Source organism: Humulus lupulus, chromosome 7 (genome assembly GCF_963169125.1).
Source record: "Humulus lupulus chromosome 7, drHumLupu1.1, whole genome shotgun sequence".
Taxonomy (NCBI): Eukaryota; Viridiplantae; Streptophyta; class Magnoliopsida; order Rosales; family Cannabaceae; genus Humulus; species Humulus lupulus.
Genome location: NC_084799.1, coordinates 66,397,541 through 66,422,561, shown reverse-complemented (window position 1 = coordinate 66,422,561; position 25,021 = coordinate 66,397,541). Strand labels below are relative to the sequence as shown.

Sequence of the window (25,021 nt, the reverse complement as noted above, 5' to 3'; positions counted from 1 at the left end):
ATAATTGGTTTATGTGTGAATTTATTGATTTAATGCATGATTATATGATAAGCATGCTTGTATGGTTATGTAAATGTTAATGTGATTATATGTTATATTTGTGAGAACCACATTATTATGTGAGTGAATCTGCAACAAGCGACTTGAGGCGATCCTAGGGAGCTAGGTAACGGGAAAGTCACAACGGGGCTTAATACTTGACTTTGGACAAGTCAAGGGGTATTTCAAGTATTTGATGGTTATTTAGATTATTGGGTTATGGAAATAAATAATTGGAGATATATTTGTGGTTAAGAAGTCTAGGTGGGAATACTGGGGAATTTTACTATTTTGCCCTCGGGGACGTTTCCAGCACCCCGAGCCTTGGGATTAACTTAACCACTTAAAGATAGACTAAGTAAGAGACTCAGAACATAGTGGAACATAAGGAACCGACCCTCCCTCTCTTTTCCTTTCTCTCTTAAAGGAAAAATCACTAGAACCTAAGGAACTCAGCTGGGAATTTAGTGGATTGGGCTGGAATTTGGAAGGATTAATCCAGAGTTCGGCTAAGGATTCAGCCAAGAACTAAGGTAAGATTTAAGCTTGAAGCATGGTGATTAAAATTCTATGTTATAGCTGGGTTTTGAAGTGTTTATGAACTTTGGTGTTGAAGGGCAGAATTGAGGCTTGAAAGCTTGGGTTATAGTTCAGGATTGTTAAGGAAGTTGGTTCATCAAAGAAGGTAAGCTTCAATTCGTAATTTAGAGTTTAAATTCTGAGTTTGCATGACTGGTTTTGATGTTTTTGAGCATGTGAGTTTCAGAGATTGAAGTGAGTTATTAATGAGTTTCTAGTATAGGTTTCAGCTGGGTTGTGTTGCTGGAATCATGTGGGAAGTTTTGGGATAATTGAGTTGTGGAATTGGGATAGTTTTGGATGGGTTTAAGTGAGGTTTGAGAGTAAAAAATGGAGGATTTTCTGGGTTCGAAGGGGTCGGGCCACGGCATAGTTCTTGGTGAGCCGCGGCCCTCTGAAGCTGATGGATGCTGGAGATGGAGGGCGGGTCGTGGCATGGTCTGAGTAAGGCCGCCGCCCGTGTCTAGTTCTGAGCTCTGATGGGATCTTTTTGGGGGCTATGCCGCGGCATGGGAGGCTTGAGTCGTGGCCCTTAAGGGATTTTGGGATTTTAAGCATGGGAATTTAACCTAGGGTGCTCGGGATTGAATCTATTATCATGTTTGGTGGAGTTCAATGTTCCAGAGACTAGAACTTTTTCTAGGAGCCCTTTTACGATTATTGATGGTATGCCTTATCTTGGTTGTGACTAGGTATTAAGCTAGGGCTCGGGGATCAGATCTTGCTGAAGAGGCATCGCACGTAGTTAGTACACTTGGGAACTAAAGGTAAGAAAACTGCACTTGGTTGTGGATTCATAGTGGGAATAAGAGCTCCCTGATTTGTATGCTTTATAAAGGATGGTATCATGCCATGTAAATAGTAAACGAAGGGCCTAAGAGTGCCAAAGTTTAATTTGCGCACAGGGCACGGCTCGGCCACTGGTAGCCGAGGACAGCTTATTATGCACTGAGCTCGGTTTAAGCGGGCTGAAGTCAGTGGGATAAACAGAGGGTGCGACCTAAGTTGTCGGCCTTAATTATCTTGTAACCTAATTGTTATTAATGGTTGGTGAATTTGTTGAGCTGAATAGCTGAGTGTTGATTAGTTGAATCTTTGGTTATGTTTACATGCTATGTGATTAATGTGGAATGTTAAGTAAATGATCATGCTTAAAGGGTTATTCAACTGTTATCGTTGTTTGTTATGTGATGATATGTTTTCTTGTTGGGCCTAGGCTCACGGGTGCTACGTGGTGCAGGTAAAGGCAAGGGCAAACTTGATCAGCCCTGATTTGGAGAGCTTTGAGAGCAGAATGTACATGATCACCTGCTCAGCCGTCACGGTTGAGGGGAAGACAGGAACAGGAGAACCATAAACGTTTGTTTTGCCCTTAGAGAGGCTGGTGGTTGTTTGTATTTTGGAAATTTTGTAAACTGACTTATAAACGCTATTTCTTTTGGGATCCCATGTGTAAAATGTTTAATTATATGAAACGTACCTTTTGAAACCAAAACCTTTCTTAACCCTAGCACATTTATGGTTTCAGTAACACGTTTTTAACTAAATGACTTGATTAGCAAGTCCTGCACCTTTATAAGTACACAGTGTAGCGGTCTTGGCTATCCAGGGCGTTACAGAGGGCATGTTAATCAACGCCTGGATCTTGTCAGGATTAACCTCTATTCCCCGCGCGTTCACAATGAAACCCAGGAACTTCCCTGATGATACTCCAAAAGAGCATTTCTGGGGGTTGAGTTTCATGTTGTACTTTCGCAACCCGGCGAAGCATTCTTCAAGGTCGTCCACTTGGTTATTGTTATGTTTTGATTTGACCAACATATCATCAACATACACTTCTATGTTATTACCTATATGTTCGGAGAACATCATGTTTACGAGTCGTTGGTACGTGGCTCCAGCATTCTTGAGCCCGAATGGCATGACATTGTAGCAGTATAGTCCTTTATTTGTCACAAAACTCGTATGCTCTTGGTCCGGGGCATGCATGGCAATCTGGTTATATCCAGAATAAGCATCCATGAACAACATAAGTTTGTGCCCGACTGTGGTATCTACGAGCTGATCGATTCGAGGTAGGGGAAAGCAGTCCTTAGGACATGCTTTATTGAGGTCGGAGTAATCGATATAGGTCTGCCATGTTCCGTTAGGCTTTGGAACTAGTATTGGGTTAGCGACCAAATCAGGGTAGAAGGCATCTCATATGAATTGGTTTGCCTTCAACCTGTCAACCTCTTCCTTCAGGGCTTTCTTCCTGTTATCGTCTAGGAGTCTTCGTTTTTGTTGCTTCGGGGGGAAGCTCATATCGATGTTAAGGGCGTGGCTCATCACATTCAGACTTATTCCTACCATGTTCGAATATGACCATGCGAAAACATCCTGGTTCTTCTTCAAGAAGCAAATTAATTGATATTTTGTTTCTTCTTGAAGGTTTTTCCCTACCTTCACAATTTTTGGGGGATCAACCTCTTCGAGTTCTTTTAGGGGCTCGAGGTCAGCCCTTTCTTCTATTCTTGGATCAATCTCTTCATCTATTTCGAAAATTGTCCCATCCTTACTCTGAATTACTACAAGCGTTTGTGTGCTTGTCTGCTTCTTCCCTCTCACGAAAATGCTGTAACATTCCCTGCCAGTGAGTTGGTCTCCTTTTAGCGTCCCGATGCCACTAGAAGTCAGGAACTATATGGCCAGGTGCCTAACGCACGAAACGGCCCCCCGCCCTACTAGGGCGTGTCTTCCGAGCAAAACATTGTAGGCCAATGGAAGATCCACCACTACAAACTCCATCATCTTGGTTGTCAAGACTGGGAAGTCTCCCAAGGTTACGGGGAGTTCGATGGATCCCATACAGGCAATCCCTTCTCCTGAAAAGTCGTACAATGTCGTTGCACAGGCCTTTAGGTCGCAAAGCGTGAGTCCCATCTTTTCTAAAGTGGCCTTGTAGAGGATATTCACTGAGCTCCCATTGTCAATTAGGAACCGATGTACCCTCTTATTTGCGAGCTGAAGGGTGATGACCAGCGGGTCGTTGTGAGGGAATTGTACGTGAGACGCATCATCCTCAGTAAAAGTTATGGGTTGAGACTCAACCCTTTGTTGTTTTGGAGCTCTGGGTTCGAGTTCGTAAGGGGACCCGTCACCAGTTTTCAGGTCATTGACATATCTTTTTTGGGCGTTCCTACCCGATCCTGCAATATGTGGTCCCCTCGAGATGGTTATAACATCTTCTCCATCAATCAGAGGGGGTCGTTCATCTTCCCGTGCTCGGGATTTGCTGTTCTGGGCAGGCGGTGCTGCTGCTGCCCTCTGGCTGGTGGAAGCCTGATTGGGGTTTTGATTCCTAACATATTGTCTGAAATATCCTCTCGAGATCAGGCCTTCGATCTCATCTTTTAATTGCCTGCATTCATCGGTTGTATGTCTGATATCTCTATGGAATCTGCAGTACTTGCTGGAGTCTCTTTTTGCTTTTTGATTTCTCATAAGGTCAGGCCGTCTAAAAGGGACCTGGTTCTCATTAGCCAGGTAGATATTCTCTAGAGACTCATTGAGCTCGGTATACACCTTGTATACGAAGAAATATCTTTCCTCTTTCTTCTTATTTCCCCCTTCTGCCTCGGGATTATTCCCTTCATTCTTCTTTCTTTTAGAAGGGTTGTCCCCAGGGGGTTTTGAGGTCGTAGGATCCGCCAAGGTCGAGGCAGAGTTTGCGTTTGTTGTTGTAGTAATGGGCTGATAGGCCATATTCAATGCTGACCTCTCCTCTTCTACATTAACAAACCTCTTAGCTCGTCGTTTGAACTCGGTTAGGGACCTTACGAGCTTCCTCTGCATATCCTCCTAGAGAGGACTTCCAGGCATTACTTCGACTCGGATAGCCATTAAATGGCCACTGTCGTCGACGTCACAAGCTCGGGCAACTTCCAAATTAAACCTCGTGAGGTAACTTTTCAGTGATTCATTCGGCTGTTTTCGGACATTGGTCAAGGCAGACGCCTCGGGCCTAATGCCGACCATGGCCTTGAATTGCTTCTTGAAATCTCTTGATAATTGATCCCAAGAAGCAATCGAATGTCTCTTATACTTCTTAAACCAGTTCTTCACTGGTCCCGTGAGCGAGGCTGGGAACAGCATGCATCTGAGCTCGTAGCCCACATTACTGGCTCGCATGATTGTGTTGAACGTGCTTAAATGACTATACGGATCCAAATTCCCATCAAATGGTGGGACATGAGGAATTCTGAATCCTTGAGGAAACGAGGTGCTAGAAATATGCGGGGCGAAGGGCTCGAGTTCTTCATCGAACTCTTCATCCCGTTCCCTACCTCGTTCGTTTTGTAAGAGCCTGAACGCTCTTTCCAACTGTTCAATCCTTTCTTGGGCTGGATCTACCGGGGGTCTGACTTGAAGTAGCGGGAACTGGTTATCGTTGATTACAACTCCAGTTTCATGCCTTAGCGCAGGGTTCTTGCGCCCATTGAGATGATCCCTCAGATCTGGGTTCGATGGATTATCATTCCCCCGATTATGGTTCAGATGTTCTCGTAAATTTGGGTGATTTCTTCGATTCCCAGTGTTTCTACGTTCCTGGTCATATATACTGACTGATCTAGTGTCTCCCGAGCCTTCATTGACATGGCTCGTTGCATGGTTGTTCCGAGATAGTATTCTTGCTGATTGCCTCGTCTCAATAGTGTGAGACCGAGACATTTGGCTTCTCGTGGGTTGGGGACCCCTATGCTCCCTAGTAGTCTCCCAATTTCCACACCTTCACCCAGCTCGCCTTTCCCTATCACCATGGGTCGATTATGTGTTCCTCCGAGTTGGTGAGGGATACCTTATTGGCGATGGTGGGTGCCTTATTGGTGATGGTGGCTGCCATCCATTACGGGGCCTAAAAGGCCCTGAGTTTGCTCGATCAGGCTCTGCAGCGTTCTGCGCATTACCAGGATTTTGGGTCCGAGCCTCCAAGGGGGCTCGGTTATTCCCTACTCCAGCCAGTGCCTCCGCAGTTGGGTTGGTAGGACCTCCAGCCTGGTTACTTCTCTGGGGCCTCGGCGGAGCAGGCTACTTTGCTGGCGGTGGAGGTTGCTCCGCTCTTCGGGTGGCAGCGTTTTTGCGTGGCCACCCTCAAGGCCTACATGGTGGAACATGAACGTCCCGCGGAGGTGGAGCCTGGGCCTCTGGCAGAGGTGGGGCTTGAACTGCCTACGCTTTAGCAGCTAGTCTGGCTAGCTCCTCATTACGTTTCTTGGCCTCTGCCAACTGCTTATGCAGTTGACGATTTTTGAGCTCCTCTATCGGGACATATCGTTTAGGATTGTAGTACATGTCCTCGTCGTCCCTGGGGGCTAGTGGTCCCCGAGAGTCGGATGATCCACTCCTCTCACCAAGGTCCGAATTCACCATAGGTTGATTTCCAGGGCATCGAGGGTAGTCAACTTCATCTAAAATTTCCTCCTCATGAAAATTGGGATCATTTGCTGCCATTGTTGATTCGGGAGGCTCTCTGACTGAACAGACTCACGCACGTACAGTTTAATGGCTCTCAATGAAAGCACAAAACTGTTGACGCCGTTTTTCGTCAACTTAAATAGTAGAGCAATTAAACAATAAAATATTTGAGCAAATGAAATAAGAAGAAAACTAAAGGATTTTTACGTGGTTCAGCAGTTAACTCTGCCTAGTCCACGAGTCTATGTTATTAAGACTTAGGAGTTTTCTGGAAACTTTTCAGAGAAGAGTTGCCCAGAATTTTCTCTCAAGAAATCAGAAATCAGTCCTCCACAAATGATGTTTCCTTCTCTATTTATAGGGAAGGTTGCAGAATTCATTCCCACATATTTTGGGAAGATATTCTGTAAATCAATTGAAATAATGCTATTTAATGCATTATTTCCTTTATACATGGAAACATCCCATGAAGATTGGGAACGGATAACAGATTAAATGATATCTCTTAAATATTGGGATTGTACAACAATAAACATGTTCACACGTAATGGGTTATCCCAGATGATTCATCAAATCTTCGAGATCAGCAATTGGCATTGAACTTGCCGAGACTATGAGTCAACCACGAGCTCATCGCCTGACTTCGCGGTATGTTTGGAACAAATAGAAGCTGATGATGTTGTCACATCCAAGCTTGTACTTCCCGAGCTCGATCTATCTCGCTCGAAGCAATCATGGAAAAGTATGTCATACCATGACCATTGCAAGCTCAGAGCACACTCGAGGTCACACATCTTCGAGGTCGTCGTTTACTTCAAAGAGGTTCGACGGTTGAATCATATGACGACCGTATGTGTTTCGAGCTCACACCTAACGAGCCCATTTTTCGAGGTCATAACTTCTTATCTCAAAATCTGGGTGTAACATATATATATATGTGGCAGCCGAAGTATATTTATAAAATTGCCTCCAAAATATTATAAACATAAATAAAAAAAAATTATAATTACATTGAGCAACGAAAATTTGAACAATATATTTATAGATATACATACGACCAAAACAAATGTGTAATTATAAAGCATGGAAAGATAATCAAGGCAGAGGTAAACCTAGCTCTGATACCAAATGTTAGATTAAAAATTAATCTAGATGCATAACAATCCTAATGCGGAATAAACGGATTGTTATAAAATCTATAGGAACGAATATATGTACCTCCAGCTATTGTTATTGATAATCTCGATCTACAACTCTACATCTACAAAAGAAAAGAAAATAAATTAGAACGAGTACATAGGCTTCCAAACTCTCACTAACTCTATTAGATGGAGTTACTGAAAGACAGAATAATGAGTAGTGAGCTTGGGGACCAGTACTCTATATTTATAGAGTGAAACATTCCATCAAAGTCTCTGCCACAGATTGAGATAATCTCTCATTCAGTTGGGATATGGAAAATCGGGTAACAAACAAAATTGGGTAACAAATAATGTTGACAATTAATTAAAATATATGTCAATAAATAAAATATTGACTTTGATATATTAAATCAATTAGTTGTAACAAATTGATTTTATATACCATATAAATAAATATTCTAACATGAGTACCCTTAACTCTTTTTGGTGGGAAGATAAAAAAAAACTATGGAAAGAGAGAATAAAAACGTAAAAAATCCCCTTATACTTTTTCGCAAGAAATAATAGTGAGTGAAGCGTTTTTATTTTTATTTTATATTATTTTTTTTATTTTACCAAAGCTAGCTCAACTAAGTCTAAAATAAAATTTTGTAAAAAAGAAAAAAAAAAACAGGTATTAAGGGGTGATTTATAGTATGTATATGTATCAATTAATAAGTAAATAAGAAATTAATAATATAAATATATATATATATTAGGTAGAAGCAACGTGCAATGCACGTTTGCTTAGTTTTAAAGTTATAAACATTATCTATAATTTTAGTAAAAACTAGTTCATTATTTTTTTTAAATATATATAAAATAAAAATAATTATAGTTCTATAGTATATATAAATATTTATATCAATAATCTCATATATATGACTTCTAAACACAATGTTGACATAGATATATATTTACATGACTACATGACATATATATATATAATATAATAATATTTAAAAAGAAATTAATAATAGAAATATAAAAAATTATAGTATAGACAATAGTATACATGCATCAACTATTTTTAGTTTCTAATGTATTTCGCAATGTCATTTGATGAATTTGATAAAAAAAGAAAAAACTTCAATCACTTGATAAAAAATAAACTATCACACAAATTTATAAGATAAAAAATGATATGTATGCATTTATTATTTTTAAATAAGTATGATTTAATTATTAATTTAAATTATCATAAAATTTCTTTAAAATATCCTATTTTAATCAATTAATTTATTTATTTTTATTTAAATTTATGTTTGTTATAATTTTTTAATTTTGTAGTAACAACAAAAGATTATATATTATATGTTTAATGCAATATTAAGTTTAATTAAATTTTATTTAAGTTATAAAATGTATGGTTTTATTATTTTTAAATAATTATTATTTTAAAATATCTAAATAAATATCTTATTTGAATTTGTTTAATTATTTATTTATTTAATTTTATTTAAGTTTAAGTAATGTTTACAATATACAATTAAATATAAAAATATTCCATTAAAATTAACAGAAAAAAATAAAAAACCGTTAAAACAAAACAAAAAATTATCCACACACTGAAATTAATATACGTTCGTCATTTCTACCGTTTTTCATCTCTACCGTTTTTCATCATGTTAGCAGCAACAAACACGGCAAAAAGAATTTTCTCAGCATTTTTATGTATTGCATCCGTAAGGCTAAGCCCTCCTGCGCTATGTCCCACCAGTACTACCTTCAAAATAAAGAAAACCCTTTCAATACATATATGTTTGACTACTGAATAGAGTGTTTGTGCCGAGTGTTTACCTTTTGGTTGGGTGGGAGGGAGGGCAATTATACTGAGCGAAAGTAAAAATGGTGTTTGGATCAGCAGAGTCGATGCCTGAGCCTTTGAGGTCAAGGCATGTGACTTTATGACCCGAAGTTTCAATCAGAGCACGGATCTTGTACAAGCACCAGGCTCCATGGCTTGATCCATGGACTAGCACGAAGTGTAGTCCTAATTGGTTCCCATTATTATTATTATTATTATTAGGGAAATTTCATTATTTATGTCTAATAATATCTAATATTACCAAAAAATCCCAACACTAATAATATTTTCAATTTAATGCTAAACTTTCCTCTCATACCCAAAATACCCCTTCCATTATATCAAAAAATCACAAAACCTTCTCTTCCACTCTCCTCCCTCTCTCTCTCTAATTCTCACGAAATCATCCATAAAACCTACAGTTTTGTATAATTTTCTTGTCAAAATCATTGTTAGTCATCTCCATTGTCTCTGTGAAGTCGTTAATATCAAAGGCAACATCTATTTTGAGAGTTTTTGGAGGAGAAAAACCATGGGTAATAAGATTTTACATTTTATGTGTTGGGTATTATTTGTTTACATTTTTTTGGCTATTTTGAACAGATCTGAGCCTATATTGGTGTATTTTTCGGGATTTTTTGAGAGATTCCGCTATCTGTGTTTTTCTGGGTTTTCTGCAATTTTTTTGCTCGATAACGGTTCGATGGTATGTAGAAGAAGGTCTTGTAAGAGCTCGATGTAGCTCGATGTGAGCTCGATTATAGCTCGATAGGTTTGGGTTTTAGTGCTCGATTGTGCTCGATGAAAACTCGATAAGGGTTCGAATGGACCCTACAATATTTGAGCTCGATAGGTTTAGGTTTTCTCGATATGTGCTCGATATGAGCTCGATAGGGTTCGATGGAGGGTTTGGTTAGGTTTTATGGTCGGTTTTGAGAAATGGTAGCTCGATGCTAACTCGATAAGAGCTCGATGCGGTTCGATAGAGGGTTTGGTTAGGTTTTTGTTCAGTTTTGAGAAATGGTAGCTCGATGCTAACTCGATAAGAGCTCGATGAGAACTCGATAAAGCTCGATGATAGCTCGATAAAGCTCGATAATGTTCTTTTTTAATGTATTTCTGAAAAAATGACAGTTTTCCTGACAATGTTAATGTTTTTTTTTCCAACACAGGCTCTATTGTCTACGTTTTTGTACCCTACAATGGTGTTTGGGAATTACAAGGGAATAAGTGGATTTTCAAGAACCCTCAATGCATGGTGATACCGATGGAGGATACTATAACGTACTTGCAACTTCTTGACATATTGCACAAGGAACTTAAAGTTGATAAACAGATGTATGAGTTGAAATTGGAGGTTCCTTACACTTGCGACGACCAACCATTTACACCCGTTCATGTTGAAAGTGATCTTGGTGTCCGTGCATTCTTAGGAGTAACATCTAAAGAAAGGTTGGCCTTGTGTGTCACTCCTGTTAAAAAGATTGTCATTGCAGACCCATATTCCACTCCCGGACCTGAGGGAGCAGCCAGTACTTTAGGATTTCCTATTGGTGACCTGAGGGACAACTAGTATGAGTACAACCCCTATGTGAATGACAATCCGGTAGCTGAACACAATGAGGACTTAGGAGACAATTCAGTGGATGATGATCTATTAGCTGAACATTTGCAAGTAGAAGAAGCACAAGAACAACCAATACGTCATATTGCACGGACGAACCCACCAAGTAAAGGACGTCGAACACCTGGCACCAGCTCTAGTCGTCCTGGTGGAACAGAATATAACTATACAGGGAACATTTCAATATGTTCAACAGAAGATCACAGAAAATGGAGTGCTCCCATGTTTACAAAAGAAGATATCATAGCTTGTAGTCGTTCTGAATCACCCTCATCCGGTGTAGCGTTGGGGGAATTACATCTTGGGAAGACATTTGAGAACAAGATGGAATTGAAAACCAAAGCGGCTCTCTTTGCAATGAAGAATAATTTTGAGTTTATGGTTAAGAAGTCTGGTACTGATGTGTTGTATATCACCTACAAGGATCCTGATTGTGGTTGGAGAATAAGAGGGAAAAAAGTAGCGCGATCAGAGATGTTTGAGATCACTGTTTATAATAGTGTACATACTTGCTCACTAGAATTGCGACAAAAAGACCACCGTCAAGCAGCACCTTCTGTCATTGGGCACCTTATCAAGAACAAATATGCTACTAATGGCACTAGCTATCCACCAAACAGCATAAAGGAGGATATGAAGAATAATTTTGGGATCGATATGAGTTATATGAAGGCTTGGAGATGCAGAGAGAAGGCACTCGGTTATGTCAGGGGGACACCTGAAGAATCGTACTCCAAGTTACCTTCTTACCTGTACATGCTGCAGCAAAAGAATCCAGGTACAATTACTGATTTTGTCACAGATGACGGTCGCTTTCTTTACTGTTTCTTCTCACTCGGAGTTTGTAGAAGGGGATTTACATCATGTCGTCCTGTTATATGTGTGAACGACACTTTCTTGAAGTCAAGGTACGGTGGCCACATGTTGTGTGCTGTCGCATTGGATGCGAATAACCACATTTATCCAATTGCATTCGCGATTGTTGACAGTGAGAATCATGCTTCTTGGAAGTATTTCATGATGAAATTGAAGGAAGCCATTGGAGTTGTTGATAATCTGTCTTTTGTATCAGACAGGCATGCTAGCATTATTCATGCTCTTGAGTTGGTCTTCCCTGATGCCTACCACGGCGCATGCTACCATCACATAAGTATGAATGTAATCACTAAGTTCAAGACCGATCACTGTCACAAGGAGATGTGGAATGCGGCATATGCATTTCGGAAGTCAAAATTTCACAGGTTCTTCAACAATATAAAGCAAATGGATCCTGCCATAGCTCAATATCTCGAGGGTATTGGCTTCGATAAGTGGACTCGTGCATACTTTCCTGGGAATTGATACAATGTAATGACAAGCAACTACGCTGAAAGTTTCAACAACAAAACCAGAGACGCAAGAACCTTCCCAGTCACTACTTTTGTGGAATTCATTCGTTTCACAATTCAGTCATGGTTTGTCGCGCGTTGTGAGGAGGTAGAGAAGTGCACATCCAAATTAGCAACAATATATGAGAAAGATGTCTCAGGCATTGCGGATGATGCAAGGTACTTGAAAGTCCATCCTCTTGGACAGTTTGAATTTCATGTGGTAGACCCAGAAGGTGATGGTGAGGTGAATTTGATGACCAAATCATACTCTTGTGGTCAGTTTCAAATAATGGGTTACCCTTGTGTTCATGGTGTGGCTGCGGCCATGTTGCGCAATGTCAACATTTACTCACTGTGTTCACCATATTACACTACTGAGATGTGGAGGGAGTCTTACAAAGAAACAATTTACCTAACTGGCAACGAGGATGATTGGGAAGTTCCTGAGAACATAGAGAAAATGCAAGTTGGGGTTCCCGTTGAAAAACAACCAGTTGGTCGACCGAAGAAGAGTAAGGTGGGAAGAAGGAAGACAAACCGCACTCCATCAAATGGAGAAATCATTCGCAAAGAGCGCAAGTGTAGCATGTGTGGTGGTCTTGGCCACAACAGGGCTACATGCAAAGCTAAGCTTTAAACTCTTTTTTCCCATTTGAACTTGTTGTATTAATAAACTCTTTTTATTTGATTTTTCTTAAAATTTATGTTAATGGTTCGATATGAAAATGATATTGCTTGATATTAGCTCGATAACAGCCCATGAAAGTTATAAAAAAAATGATAACAGTTAGAAACTGGAGATGTAAAGACCCCGTATACAAGATTATCATGAAGGTAACAAATTTTGATAATTCAATAATAGTTTGATATAGCTTGATATTAGCTCAATAACAGCCCATGAAAGTTATAAAAAAAATATGAACAACAAACTGTACATGTAAAGACCCTATATATATACAATCATCAAGGTAACAAATTTTGATACCACAAGTCTGTGGTCCACTTGTTCCTGAACACCTCCATATTTTCATCGCAGATAGTTTCCAATGGAAGACCGACCATTAGATGCTCAATATACTTGATAGCATACACACCACAATCCCCGCTGTAAAGAAAAAAGTAAATATTAAGTGCACATTACTATAAATTTAGTTAGAAACAAAATTAGTATGAAGATGATGTTTGTTACCTTCTCTTTGACTTAGGGAGCTCGTGTTTCTGTTTGCGACGCAATGTGAACCGATGCGGCCTATTTCCTGCTGATGGAATCTTCAACATCAAGCTATCAGTAAACAGTTTACTCTGCATTAACAGAGAAGGAAGCATAAAGCACCATGGACTCATAATATCCTCAAGCTTTGCGTCACTAATCACCGAGTTTTCCGAATCGTAAACAGTCAGAGTCCAACTAGAAATGGAAGCCTCAATGGCAAACCAATGTTGTTGTCCATAGTTCTGGCACCAATATACATCCTCAACTCCTCCCCAAGATGCCAGAAACTGCTGCTCGATGCCGGTCAACATGGACATAATGTCAGCATCCCAATAATACTTTGTTTTGTCGGCTGTTTGCTTGTACTGATCATATCGGGCAGGTATCACTTGTGAGAAATAATTGTTCATCACAACTGCATTCTGTCGATATATATTGGGAAAATACTTGCGACGCATACAAAGCATGTGTTCTGACGCATCAATATGCTGCAAAAGAGAGTACGATAAAAAAATTAGCAAAGACTATTATAAATTGCTGCTGTCGAGCTCCATCGAGCTCACATCGAACTCATATCGAGCTCACATCGAGCCAGTCTAAAACAGTAAAAAACACCCTATTTTAACATCCCTATCGAACTACCATCGAACTCATATCGACCTCACATCGAGCCAGTCTAAAACAGTAAAAACAACCTATTTTAACATCCCTATCGAACTACCATCGAACTCCTATTGAGCTCACATCGAGCCAGTCTGAAACAGTAAAGAACAACCTATTTTAACATCCCTGTCGAACTCCCTATCGAGCTCCATCGAGCTCACATCGAGCCACTTTGAAATAGTAAAGAAAAACCCTATTTTTAAGGGAAATTTCACTATCGAACTCATATCGAGCTCACATCGAGCCAGTCTAAAACAGTAAAAAACAACCTATTTTAACATCCATATCGAATTACTATCGAACTCATATCGAACTCACATCGAGCCAGTCTAAAACAGTAAAAAAAACAACCTATTTTAACATCCCTATCGAACTACCTATCGAGCTCCGTCGAGCTCACATCGAGCCACTCTGAAACAGTAAAGAACAACCCCTATTTTAACATCCATGTCAAACTACTATCGAACTCCTATCGAGCTCACATCGAGTCAGTAAAAATAAAACATGTAAAATTGAAAACAGTCCATAATTAGGTATAAATGGCTTACCCCATCATTGAGCCACGACTGGGGTGTCTTCAACGTCAGAAACCACGCTGGACCGTGACTCCCAGTCTTTACATCCCGCGGGGTCTTGTTGGGCATGTCTCCAAGAAGCCACTTGCACATTGTCCTATATTGTTTGGGATCTGGCTTCTTGAGAGGGTCCAGCACATGTGTAGCCTCTTGTGTAGCCTCGTCTGCTGGTGCAGCTGCAGCAGTGCGAGGTCTTTTCCTCGTGGGATCCGTATAGTCCTCAAACCAATCTGGCTTGCGTCTTTGGCGTCTAGCCCTCTGAAACTAAACCCCAGCAACATCCTCAGGGTTGACAATAACGACTCCCGGAGTCTCAGCATCTGGTGTCACAATGATGGTAGGAGGCGTCGTTGGATCATCAACATAGTCTAGCGGAATATCCAATGACTCTGACTCTGAATCTTCATTGGACCCCCTCGGTTTCTCCTTAATAAATGTCAGGATCTGACTGAGTACGTCCAAGATCACTGACTGGTTCTTCAAGAGGGTCTCTTGTCGACCCTCGACTCTGTCCAACCACTCAATCAAGTCGGCGAGCTCAGGGGCTGAGGCTGAGGCTAGTGTTGGGGTTGGTGTTGGGGCTGACGCTGAGGCTGGGGCTGATGTTGGGGCACAGGTTGAGGCTGGGGCTGAGGCTGAGGCTAGTGTTGGGGTTGGTGTTGGGGCTGACGCTGAGGCTGGGGCTGATGTTGGGGCACAGGTTGAGGCTGGGGCTGAGGCTGGGGCAATAGGAGGGGTGGGACCTACAACCTCCTCCCCCGGGGCAGCATCAACAAATATCTTGGCTGCCTCAGCAGCCTGAGAAACTTTCTCTGCCATTTTCTCAAAAGTCGCATCCTCCTCCTCATCAGTCTCCGAGGGATCCTGGCCAAGCCCAGGATAAAGGGGAAGATCTCCCCTCAGTCAAAGACAAGTAATAGTCTTTTTCTGCTAGCCGAGGCTTCAACATCGGAAGAACAATTAACTGCAAACAACATAAAACATTTGGTTAACTCAAATAATGATAAAAGATAAGCATATAGATAGAAAAAAAAACATAACTTACATTCTTCTTCAATAATATCGGTGCGATGACGGACTTGGTGAAATCCTTGTTCCTCCGATGCGACCAACTAAGCATCCTCAGGAACATGTTTCCCAAGCTCACAACAAGCTCCACCGCAAGCTGTTGGATAGCCTCATATGCCCAGTACTGTAAGGCGGGGGCATAACCATACATACTGTATTTGGACTCTTGCTGCACCTTGGCATCCTTCTTGGCATCATAGTTGGCATTTTGCTTCACCATGTCCTTCTTACAATAATGCAACAGCCTCCTATAAGAGTACTTCATGGATAGCTGAAGAACTACTCTACATTCTCAACAATTTTTAGAATATCTCACCAAATGTGCAACTTGCCCTCAATGGCATTCAGAACCCCCTCAACAAACAGACATAGACCAAGCTTGTACACATCTTCCACAACCGTACAAGTCTTGAAAGCATGGTCCACCTGTGACAGCTTTACTTTCTCAGCATCGTTGAAATACTCCTTTATCAACCGGTCGCTGAGATTACGCCCTTCCAACTCTTCTGGTGACGGGAAGGCACTGAAATCCAACCCCGTCACCAGGGCAAACTCTCCCATGCCGAATCTACAAGACTTCGACCCCAAGAAAAAATGCACCTCATCTTCGTTGTTGCTGGCGATTTTCCTCAGCAACAGTTGATGCACCAAGACTCCGGAGAAATTAAACTCCGAAGCCAAAAAGAATTGCTTGAAAGGGGATTCCTTAGCCCTTTCAAGCAGCCCGAGCTCCAAAAACCTGGTCTTAATGTGATTTAAAGTACTACTACCCCGATATGTCACTCGACCAGGAAAGTGATCACTGAATGGAACAAGCAACTTAGGCATCTGTAACAACACATGAAAAAAAATTGGTAAGAAAACAGAATAAAAAAAATTTCATAAAAACACTGAAATAAGTTGTCATCGAGCTCTATCGATCTCTATCGAGATATAATCGAGCTGCAACATACCCTATTGAGCAACTATCAAGTTCCATCGAGCAATATCAACAACCTAAATTTATCGAGCCTATCGAGCCAGTGTCGAGCCTATCGAGCTAAGAAAAATCTGTCTACATAAATAACCATCGAGCTACAGTCTGGTCTAATATCGAACCATTATCGAACCTATCGAGCCCTTGTAATATATACCACATATCCATCGAGCTTCTATCGAGCTCCTATCGAGCTTCTATCGAGCCTACTATCGAACCATAATCGATCCTATCGAGTTAGTTTCATATATTGCCATAGATCTATCGAGCTCCTATCGATCCATCATCGAACTGTTCAAACTACCCCTATCGAGCCTACTATCGAACCATAATCGAACCTATCAAGCCACTGGTTCAAACCCAGAAAAAATTTCCCACAAAATCGGACAACCCATTCCACAAATCACAGATTCAACAACAATACAAAGCAAATATGGACTTAGGTTCAAGATTTTACCTTTGTTTTTTAAACTTTGAAGGAAATATGCTCCGTGGGTCACGGGTTTGACAGAAAAATGGGAGTTTGCAGTGGGTCTCGAGATCAACGGAGAAATGGGAGAAGGTGGGGGCTCGACGGAGAAGGTGGGGGCTCGACGGAGATGCGGGCTCGACGGCTCGACGAAGGTGGGGGTTCGATGGTTTTGGGGGGATTTTTGTGAGACTGAGAGAGAGAGAAACCGAGACTGAGAGAGAGAAGGCTGAGGTTGAATGGGAAGGGTATTTCGGGTATGAGGGAAAAGTTTAGCATTAATTTGAAAATATTGTTAGTGTTGGGATTTTTTGGTAATTTTAGACATTATTAGACATAAATAATGAAATTCCCTATTATTATTACCTTTCACTTTCTCCTTCCCTCTCTCGTATTTTTCTTCTTATTCTTCAACATCCTCTTTGTTTGACCCTTGTACTAGGATTAGTACTACCCTAGATACTCATTGACACTATAAATACCCAAATGATATCTAATGCTTTTTATTTATTCTTGACACGTTAGGCTTGTTTAAACCACCACCACCTCATTATGTGGGCACAAGTGACATGTCTAAACGGATCGGGCCACACGTATTGGACCACTAACTTAACTCAGTCCACAATCACATGCCATGCAGTCATGGCTCAACTCGGCACGTTTATTGTGCATTTCGATTGGGCTGGGCCCATACACAAACTATTCTTCCCTTGCTTTTCAGTTGTCAACTTTCTTTTTTTTTTCTTTCAAAAATAGGATAAAAGGTCTTTGTTCGCCAACAAATTTACGAGAAATTTTATTCGATTAGGAAAAAGAAACGCTGTAGTAGGATTAGCTGTTTCTAAGTTATCCCACCACATGATTCATACCTTTCTATCTTTACCAAATTTCAACGTAAGCATTCTATTTTTTGTGTTTTTAAAACCACAAATCACTTTAAGTGTTGTTGACACGTGTAATTTCACTAGCTTGTATGGAATATAACCATATTCTAACTAGAAAAATCTCACTTTTTTTTTTTAGAGAATGAAATATCTCACTTTTAATCTCTCATTTTTTTCTCTTATTTTATTTAAACATCATAATGACTTTAAATTAAATACGAATTTAACTTCAAAAAATGCTTAATGAGGACTTATTATAAGACTAATTAAAAATTGGTCTTGGGTTCTTTTCCAATTTCTTTGACAATGGAGAAGTCATCATAACGTGCAAAGTTTTCTTTGATTAGTGAGTTGTGATATTATAAAATTGATACTATTTATAGGGTCCCGTGTTAAATGAGATCATTTATTTTACTTTATTGTTCTTATTCAAATTTGAAGAAATAAATATGTAGAAAAGTGGCTGTCCAACCTCAAATTGCAGGCCAAATAGCGAAAATGCATGCGTATTATAAGACACGTATCAACATGTCTTTAATTTTATTTTATTTTTAACAAAATAAATATATTAAAATATTTTACAATCCACACCCTATTTTTTTGGTGTATCCGGATTTTTTTTTTTTATTTCTGTATTTATATAATTATTAGGGCAATTTTTTTATTATTGTATATATTATAATTATTTAGAACATAATCTATAAATTTTTAGAAAATTTTAAATAATTTATAATATCACAAATATAATTTAAATAACTTTATATGAATAATTATTTTATATGTTAGTAAAAAATAATATATTTAAATTCTATTTTTAATATAGTAAATTATTTTAAAAAAATTTAAAATTTATAAAATATTATAAATAATTATAATGTACAAATATATAAAAAAAAATTAAACTGAAAATCAAGTACCAGAAATAAAAAAAAAAGGTTGCACAAGTATACTCAAGAGTGGTAGTGCACCGGATAAGCCCAAAAAAAAATCGCAATTTTTTATTTTTATTTTTCGAATAAAAAAAAAACTATCGTGATTTCGGACACACTGCATCGATTCAAAATATCGCGAACGATATGCTCTTGCCACGTGCAAGTATTAAATATATCGTGCCCGTTTTTCGTGGAGCGGTAATGGTGGGCCCTGTTTCTCTAATTGCCAGCCCATGCTCTTACTCCTTAGCCGCGTCAAGTTAAATTTCAGGTGGGCCCACATTTTTTTTTTGGTAGTACTGGGATAATGAGACGAACCTAGTAGCCCATACTTTTTTCTAAATTTGTTTCCTCAGCAAGATTCATGATTTTATATTCTTTGAAGTTAACAAAAGTTTGGGACAAATATACCCTTTTGCTTATCGTATATTGTTTCTCTAAATGATTAACAACACAGGGTAACATAGTAAATTAAAGAGAATTCAAATGGACCGGCAGATGTGATTATATAAGACACACTCATTACTTATAAGCCTGAACGCGGACTATTAGTTGCCTTTCCAAAAGAAATACTAATATATATATAATAATCTTTTTCATTAATATAAGAATGATCTCATATAGATAAATTATTAGTATTTGACTTTTTTGAAAATTATAAGCGACTAACTATTTAATGTGAAAGCGAGGGATTGAAACGAAAAGAAAAAGAAAAACGGAACAAAGTTACTTTTTGAAACTATTCTTGGAGCGTACTACCTTCAAGAATTCCAAAATTCTTTCCCGGAAAAAGTTCACAAACTCTACAAAATTTCAGTTTGGTAACTGAGAAACTGGTAGCTCCTCGCTCTCGCTCTCAGTCGGATCAGTCACTCCTCTTTCCTGTAAGCTTTTTCTTTTCTTCCTCTAATGAAAATTATTTCTTCTCTCAGTATTTGAATTATGAATCAATAGATTTATATTTTCCAGATTATATTAGGATTTGAGATCGTTTATGTATGCCATGATCAAAATTCAAATCCAAGATTTCTAAAACTTTCATTTCGTCTCAATTGCATAACGTAAATCGTTTCGTACGTTTTTCTTCTATTAATTCATTAAAAAAATTGAAAATCAATTCTTCTTAACTTCCGATCACGAAGATACACGTAATGATCTTCTTTCTTTATTTTGTTCGAAACACAATTTCGATTCATATTCATCAATTTTACTGATTCGATTATATCATGGTTTTCATCTGCGGCATGAGTTTTTTTTTTAATCTCGGAAAAATAGAAATTCACATGATTCTTTTACTGAGAATTAAAAAAGGAGTGGTTGGAATAGCTGGACCTCTGTACGAGACAGTCTGTACATTTGTGGTTTAGTCAATTTTCCGCTGATTCATACAGATCATTTTGTGCACGTAATTCACGCGCTCGTCTTGAATGTTTTGAGTACTATATGATTATGTGATTTTTTGGGCCTAGAAAGGCCTAGGGAACTTGGGGCCTGATTAGCCTTTTTAAATGAGTCGGTGTCAATGGTGAATGGGGTAGTTTTTGTCTCAGAGAGCCACTGCATGCAAGTCAGATGTAAATTGTAACATCAGATTGATTCGATTCATTGTCTTACTCTTGTATGGATAACACTTGTTCCGACTTTTGAGAGTTGAGTTTTATCCCATTTATATAAAAAACGAAAGGAAAAAAATAAATAATAAATAATCATTTCGATGGGTCGTACTTATATACATGTATTTTAATTGAATTGGAGATTATATTGCAGAAATACCAAGGTTGAGGATTCCAATTCAAGTTTCAATTTCAACCAGAGTAGCTAAATGGCTACTTCTTTGGTAAGTAATGCTATCCCACCATTTACTTTTACTTTTACTTTTTCTTTTTCCTCTCTTATTTCCTCTTTTCTTTTACTATTTAAAGAACTTTAAGTAATGTATAATCTATTATATATGTATAAGCATGAGCCATTCATCTGCTGATGAATTTGAATTCACTTTCTTAGGGATTTCAAAGAATTTCAATTTAGGAATATTTATACTACCCATTGTTCATTATTTATTTTATTTTGGTAATAAGAATATAATAATTTTTTTTCTTGCCATTAACTGTGCAACTTTGATGTGTCTCTGTGGTGACCACATATATTTATTATGATGGTTTTTAGCGTGATAGCTCTGAGTTTTTAGCTGTTCAGTAATTCAGTCTGACCAAAAAAGTAACAATTAAGTCTTTTAATTAATTTTTAACAAAATTCTATGCTTTTTTATGGATAAATTTAATAAAATTCTCAATATTATACACCTCCAAATATTTTGTATAAAATGATCCCCAAAAAAATCATTCACAAATTAAGAATTTTTTTTAAAATACAATGAAAATCTAGTTGCTACTGTTTATATAACTCAAGGAAACAAGGACTTGTTTGCTAAAAAAAAAATTCTTATAGACTGAATTGTCAAACTGAGTGAACTTAGGGGCATATATGCTAAAATCCACTTTTTGTAAACTACTTGAATCATGCATGTCATTTGTGTAAGTCATTATTAGCTTTCATATACGAGCATGAAAACTCCCAGAGAGGTTTAAATTTAAAATAATTTGTACCCAGCAATATATGCAGTTGAATAAGTAGGTTTAAGCAAGCACTCTTCCACCTCCCTTAATTATTTGTTTTCAGTTAAACATGTGAAATTGAGCATGTTCCTTTCTTTATTGGGCAGGAAAATTACTAATTATGTTGCTGGTTCTTGTTTCAGGTTCACTCCCACAAAATCATGAAAAGGCTAGAATCAAAGAAGTCCCATTCCTGGTGGTGGGATAGCCACATTAATTCTAAAAATTCTAAATGGCTCTTTGAGAATCTTGAAGGTAAGCAACTAAACATATCTAATAGTTTTTATTTTTTGAAAAAAAAAAAAAAAAGCTGATGTATCTCATGTATATTTATCTTTTAGTTTCTAATTCCAAATTTGGGTCACATAGTTTTGTTGCCTAATGCTGATTCATTTGAGAAATAACAATTCTTGTCGATAAGAGACTTGTTATAAAACGACATTTGTTGCCTATTCCCTACAATCTAGGCTTTTTTGTTCCGGTAACACAGACCTTTGTTTCTTATCCTAAATGGGGCATATGTCAAAACGTCTTATCTGGATAATTTTAGCCTTTCTTCTGTTCATCATCTAGTGATGTAGGATGCCTTAAATTCCCCACTTCCCAAATGTTGGGACACAATAAACCTTGCAAAATTGATAGATTGATCAATTGATTTGACAAAAAAAATTAAGTTGAGAGCCATGATTTCTTTGCACCAAATGATGAACAAGAAAATGACAAAACGATCCTTGATTTCAGAGATGGACAAGAGTGTGAAACGGATGTTGAAGCTGATTGAGGAAGATGGTGATTCATTTGCAAAGAAGGCTGAGATGTATTACCAAAAGCGGCCAGAATTAGTTTCTCATGTTGAGGAGTTCTATCGCATGTACCGGTCACTGGCTGAACGTTATGATCACGTGACAGGAGAATTGAAGAAGAACATTCCCTCGGATCTCCATTCCCAGAGCTCTACAATGTCTGATAATGGCACTGACCTGAATGTTGTGTGGCCCTCTCCTGATCAAAAGGTAAGCCGCCGAAAATCTAGTACACGAGCGGCTGGTTTTGATTTCTTTCTTGGCTCGGGTGGCAACTCTGATAACTACCAGAGAGAAGGAGATGAATCATCTACTTTGACAGATTCTGAAGCAGAATCTGATGATTCCTCGGTCAACAATTATTCTGGACTTTTCGGAAATGTTGGCGGTGGTGATCAAGTGTTGCAAAGAAGGATATTTGAGCTGGAAAATGAGCTTCGCGAAGTGAAACTGAAGCTCCGGCTCCAAGAGGAAGATAATGTGGATAGCAGCAGCTCATCAAGGGGATGTAAAAGCGACTACTCTGAAGATTCTTTTGCTAGAATTGCCGGATACGAACAAGAGTTAAGGTTTGCAAATGAGAAAATTCATAACTCGGAAGAAGAGATTTCTAGATTGAAGATTGAGCTCCGAAAATGCATGTCTTCCGAAATCGATTTATCTTTGCCTGAATCATCAGAACAGAAAGAGGTCGAAGCACGGGAGATGGAGTTCGAGGAACAAGAAGAATCAGTGTGTCAAGTAAGTGGTGGTTTGGAAGAAGATGTTAACTCAGACAGCAAGATTCAGGCTTTGGAGAAAGAGCTGAGAATCACAAAAAGCAAGCTTCAAGTTTCAGAGAATGAAATTACTAGTTTGAGATATGAACTTGAAAGAAATAAATCGTCTGAAAAGCTTTTGCAGAACAAGCTTGAACTTGCTCAGAAAGATGTTGCTACATATAAATCCATGCTTAATGTGGAAAAAAGGGAGGTTATGAAGTTAAAGGAAAGAGTTTCAAGGCTGAAGAGTAGTTTGTCCGATCGGGATCATGAGGCCAGGGATTTGAAACAAGCAGTATCAGATGCTGAGCAAAAGATATTTCCTGAAAAAGCACAAGTCAAGGCCGAAATATCTAAATTACTCGAGGAACGTGTTCGATTTGAGCAACAGCTTAAGGATATAGAAAACCAGGGACGGTGTTTAGAGGAGGAGATTAGAAAGATCAAGGCCGAAAAGTCCGAGATGGAGGAGAGACTTAATGGTGTAATTGAGAAGCTGAAGGCAGAAATGGTAGAGAGAGATAACAGCATTGAAACTTTGAATAAGAGCATTGATTCTCTGATAGTTGAAAGTGATGATTTAAATTCAAGAGTTTTGACACTTAAAGCAAATGTTAGCTCGAGAGATGATCAGATAGATCAATTGAACAAACAATTGGTAGAGGCTGAAGGGGCACAAAAACTAGTAAAGGATCTGAATTCAAGAACTCGGGAACTGGAGGAGGAAGTTGAGAGGCAAAGGGTTGAAATTTTGGATGGAGCAGAAGAAAAAAGAGAGGTCATAAGGCAGCTGTGCTTCTCTATTGAACATTACAGGGATGGATATGAAAGGCTTCGGCAGGCCTTTGTAGGACACAAGCGACAGCGAGTTCCAGTTTTGGCAACGTAAAACATTTGTATCATATATTTGTCGAGAGTGCTTATCTAGCTATTGGGTTGAAGCTTTATGACAGTCTCGTTTGTTGCAATATAAATGTTTGGTTTCTTTTACTTATGCATATGTCAATATAGAATGCAAGATGTAACAGAAACCCCTTCTTGGGGACCATTTGAGTGCCTGGAATGCCCTGAAAGTCTAGAACAAGGATTATAAAGCTTGTCTAGTTTATTCAGTTAAATTATTGATGCCTTGGATCCGGGCCCAAATGTAAAAGTTTGGCTAGCTATACCAGTGGTTGTGGTTGCAATTTATAAGGTCCCAACACATTTTATTATGTTTCTGTTCCACGAATCCTTCATTATTTGTCTTTCTCTTTGCTAAAGCCTTACTTAATAATGAAGTTTTAAAGGTTAATTAAAAGCATATGATGCCGCGCCAGGTAGGGGTCGAACCTACGACTTTCTGCTTAGGAAACAGACGCTCTATCCACTGAGCTACAGGCGCTCTTTGTTTTAACCATAGAAAAAGTTACAATAATTCTATTGTTTTCAAAAATAATTGTTTCTCGTCTAATAAAAAAACCTCTGGTAAGGTATCGGAAAAAAATGAAACGGTGCCCTTAGTTATCTGTCCACGTGTGTTTTTTTTTTTTTAAGGATTTTAGATAATGACTTAATTTAATAAATGAAGCACATGTAAAATAGTTATATCTTCGAAATATAAAGAAAATTAAAAGGCACTGATATCATTACTATTAATACCTCTATCTAAATTTAATAGTTATATTTTCTATTTTTTTTTATTTATTGTTGAAATTTCTTATCTACATCTAGACATTACTATTAAACCTCTATCTCGTCTCCCATTATCTCCTCTCGTTTCATTATTTATGAATTAGAAAAAACTAAATAAATAGTGTAATGTAAAATTAAAAAGTGAGATTTTGGTATTATTTTAAAGAATAAATTGAAAAAGTCGTTCAAGAGTACCCAAAATTGGGTGCCACAGATTACTAGACTACCTATGCTAGAAAATTGCACACATGAAGGGAAAAAACACAGTAACACCAATTGAATGATATTAATGTATGTGACAAAAAAAAACATGTCAAAGTGTTCGTTCAATGAA

At 38.4% G+C, this 25,021-nt stretch overlaps 3 protein-coding genes and 1 non-coding gene across 5 annotated transcripts in view; 1 reads left to right on the top strand and 3 right to left on the bottom strand.

Annotated features, from left to right (window-relative positions):
• Positions 1 to 9,262, bottom strand: part of LOC133791801 (methylesterase 17-like) — a gene marked incomplete at its 5' end in the record, with an annotated part of 63,107 nt that extends 53,845 nt beyond the window's left edge. The window contains 2 exons of the mRNA XM_062229718.1: positions 8,868 to 8,998; positions 9,054 to 9,262. Coding sequence (XP_062085702.1) covers positions 8,868 to 8,998; positions 9,054 to 9,262 — 340 coding nt within the window. The remainder of the gene's footprint in view (positions 1 to 8,867; positions 8,999 to 9,053) is intronic.
• A 3,621-nt stretch (positions 9,263 to 12,883) lies between these two features.
• On the bottom strand, positions 12,884 to 16,788 carry LOC133788237 (uncharacterized). Its single transcript, XM_062225633.1, has 4 exons — positions 15,551 to 16,788; positions 14,479 to 15,469; positions 13,244 to 13,755; positions 12,884 to 13,159 (listed from the first exon to the last, which is right to left on the bottom strand). Exons 2-4 carry the CDS (start codon positions 14,596 to 14,598, stop codon positions 13,018 to 13,020), a joined length of 774 nt encoding a protein of 257 aa, XP_062081617.1. The 5' UTR covers positions 14,599 to 15,469; positions 15,551 to 16,788; the 3' UTR covers positions 12,884 to 13,017.
• A 2,687-nt stretch (positions 16,789 to 19,475) lies between these two features.
• LOC133788235 (protein NETWORKED 4A-like) lies at positions 19,476 to 24,227 on the top strand. 2 transcript variants are annotated; one of them, XM_062225632.1, is made up of 4 exons: positions 19,476 to 19,718; positions 20,590 to 20,671; positions 21,593 to 21,704; positions 22,191 to 24,227. In XM_062225632.1, exons 2-4 carry the CDS (start codon positions 20,657 to 20,659, stop codon positions 23,900 to 23,902), a joined length of 1,839 nt encoding a protein of 612 aa, XP_062081616.1. In that variant the 5' UTR covers positions 19,476 to 19,718; positions 20,590 to 20,656; the 3' UTR covers positions 23,903 to 24,227. The 2 variants fall into 2 exon arrangements, with proteins under 2 accessions (XP_062081616.1, XP_062081615.1); XM_062225631.1 differs by having other exon boundaries at positions 19,477 to 19,718; positions 20,602 to 20,671.
• Positions 24,228 to 24,324: 97 nt separating this feature from the next.
• Positions 24,325 to 24,397, bottom strand: TRNAR-CCU (transfer RNA arginine (anticodon CCU)). The gene has a single exon. It is a non-coding gene; the product is annotated as a tRNA-Arg (tRNA).
• Positions 24,398 to 25,021: the final 624 nt, after the last annotated feature.